This window comes from Aptenodytes forsteri, unplaced genomic scaffold (genome assembly GCF_000699145.1).
Source record: "Aptenodytes forsteri isolate BGI_AS27 unplaced genomic scaffold, ASM69914v1 Scaffold153, whole genome shotgun sequence".
Lineage (NCBI taxonomy): Eukaryota > Metazoa > Chordata > Aves > Sphenisciformes > Spheniscidae > Aptenodytes > Aptenodytes forsteri.
In genome coordinates this window covers 1,452,048-1,453,074 of record NW_008796178.1, presented here as the reverse complement: position 1 = coordinate 1,453,074, position 1,027 = coordinate 1,452,048, and the positions used below count along the sequence as shown (strand labels likewise).

Genomic DNA, 1,027 nt, shown 5'->3' with positions numbered 1-1,027 from the left:
CGCGTCGCGCCGCGCGGGGCCCCCCCGCCGCCATTTTCTTCCAGCCGCTGTCGTGGGGCGGCTGGGAGGGGGGGGTGAGTGAGCCTGAGCCGCCTGGTTGTGTTTCCCGTCTCCGTGTTTAACGTCAAGGAGAAGCTGTTTTTTCCCTACGGAGTCAGGCTGGGCAAGGAGCCGGTGTCTCTTAAACAGGCCGCTCTGCGCGGTGGTTTGGTGGTGGTCGCCTCTGCCTGCGTAGCTGGCTCCTGGCGGGGAGGGGCGTTGGGGGAGCACGGCCCGCCAAGAGCACTGCGCAGCACTGCGACGCGTTGAGCCCTCGCCTCCCGCCGGGCTCCCCGTGCCTGGCCGGGGGCTGGTCCCTCTGTTACATCCCGTGGGGTGGTGTTTCTGCGGTGTTTGGTGTTTCTGCGTCAGCCCCCTGAGCATCCCCGTGGCTCCCCAGGAGACCTGCCGGCTTCCTGCAGTGGCCCTACCGCAGGCCGGGGGGGGGAGAACTGCTCCCCGGCCCGCAGGGCTCGTCTGCGAGAACTGCCCGTCAGGAGGCTGAGCTAACGTGCTGTTTTAAGAGAGAAAAAAATATTTCAGAAGCAGAGTAGGCTTTTTAAAAACAGGCGGTACGGCTAATCCTGTCAAATGTGGCTTGAGTGGGTCCTGCCATTGAATCAGCGAGCAGCTTTTGAAGGGTTATCTGTACCGATGCAGGTACTATATCATCTCTACTGCGTTTTTCAGTAAGTTTCGTAAACAGAGGCGTTGCAGCCACGAGAGCTATTTCAGCTTTATCCGGTACAGCTCTAGTTCGGGTGAGGATGTGGCCTGTCGCACCTTGAGCGGTTCAAGCCCTTGGAAGCTGCCTCGCCGTGAATCCTCGGCCAAGTCACGCCCCTCCCAGCTGCCGGGGACCAGGCGCGGCCTGCCCGCGGGCGTGGGTAAACCCACTCGGGGCGGGGGAGAGAAGCTGTAGCGCAGCCCCGGCGGTACGCCCGCCCTCCCGCCGCCCTGCCCTGCCTCCGGGGCGGAGAGCGGCGGG

At 64.0% G+C, this 1,027-nt stretch overlaps 2 protein-coding genes across 11 annotated transcripts in view; one reads left to right on the top strand and one right to left on the bottom strand.

Annotated features, from left to right (window-relative positions):
• ZNF207 (zinc finger protein 207) overlaps positions 1-1,027 on the bottom strand; it is a 37,568-nt gene that overhangs the window by 16,442 nt on the left and 20,099 nt on the right. The window lies entirely within an intron of this gene.
• The window catches only part of CUNH17orf75 (chromosome unknown C17orf75 homolog), an 8,794-nt gene that overhangs the window by 1,012 nt on the left and 6,755 nt on the right, over positions 1-1,027 (top strand). Inside the window, exon 2 of the mRNA XM_009287727.1 lies at positions 730-957. Within this exon, the coding sequence (XP_009286002.1) occupies positions 730-957 (228 nt within the window). The remainder of the gene's footprint in view (positions 1-729; positions 958-1,027) is intronic.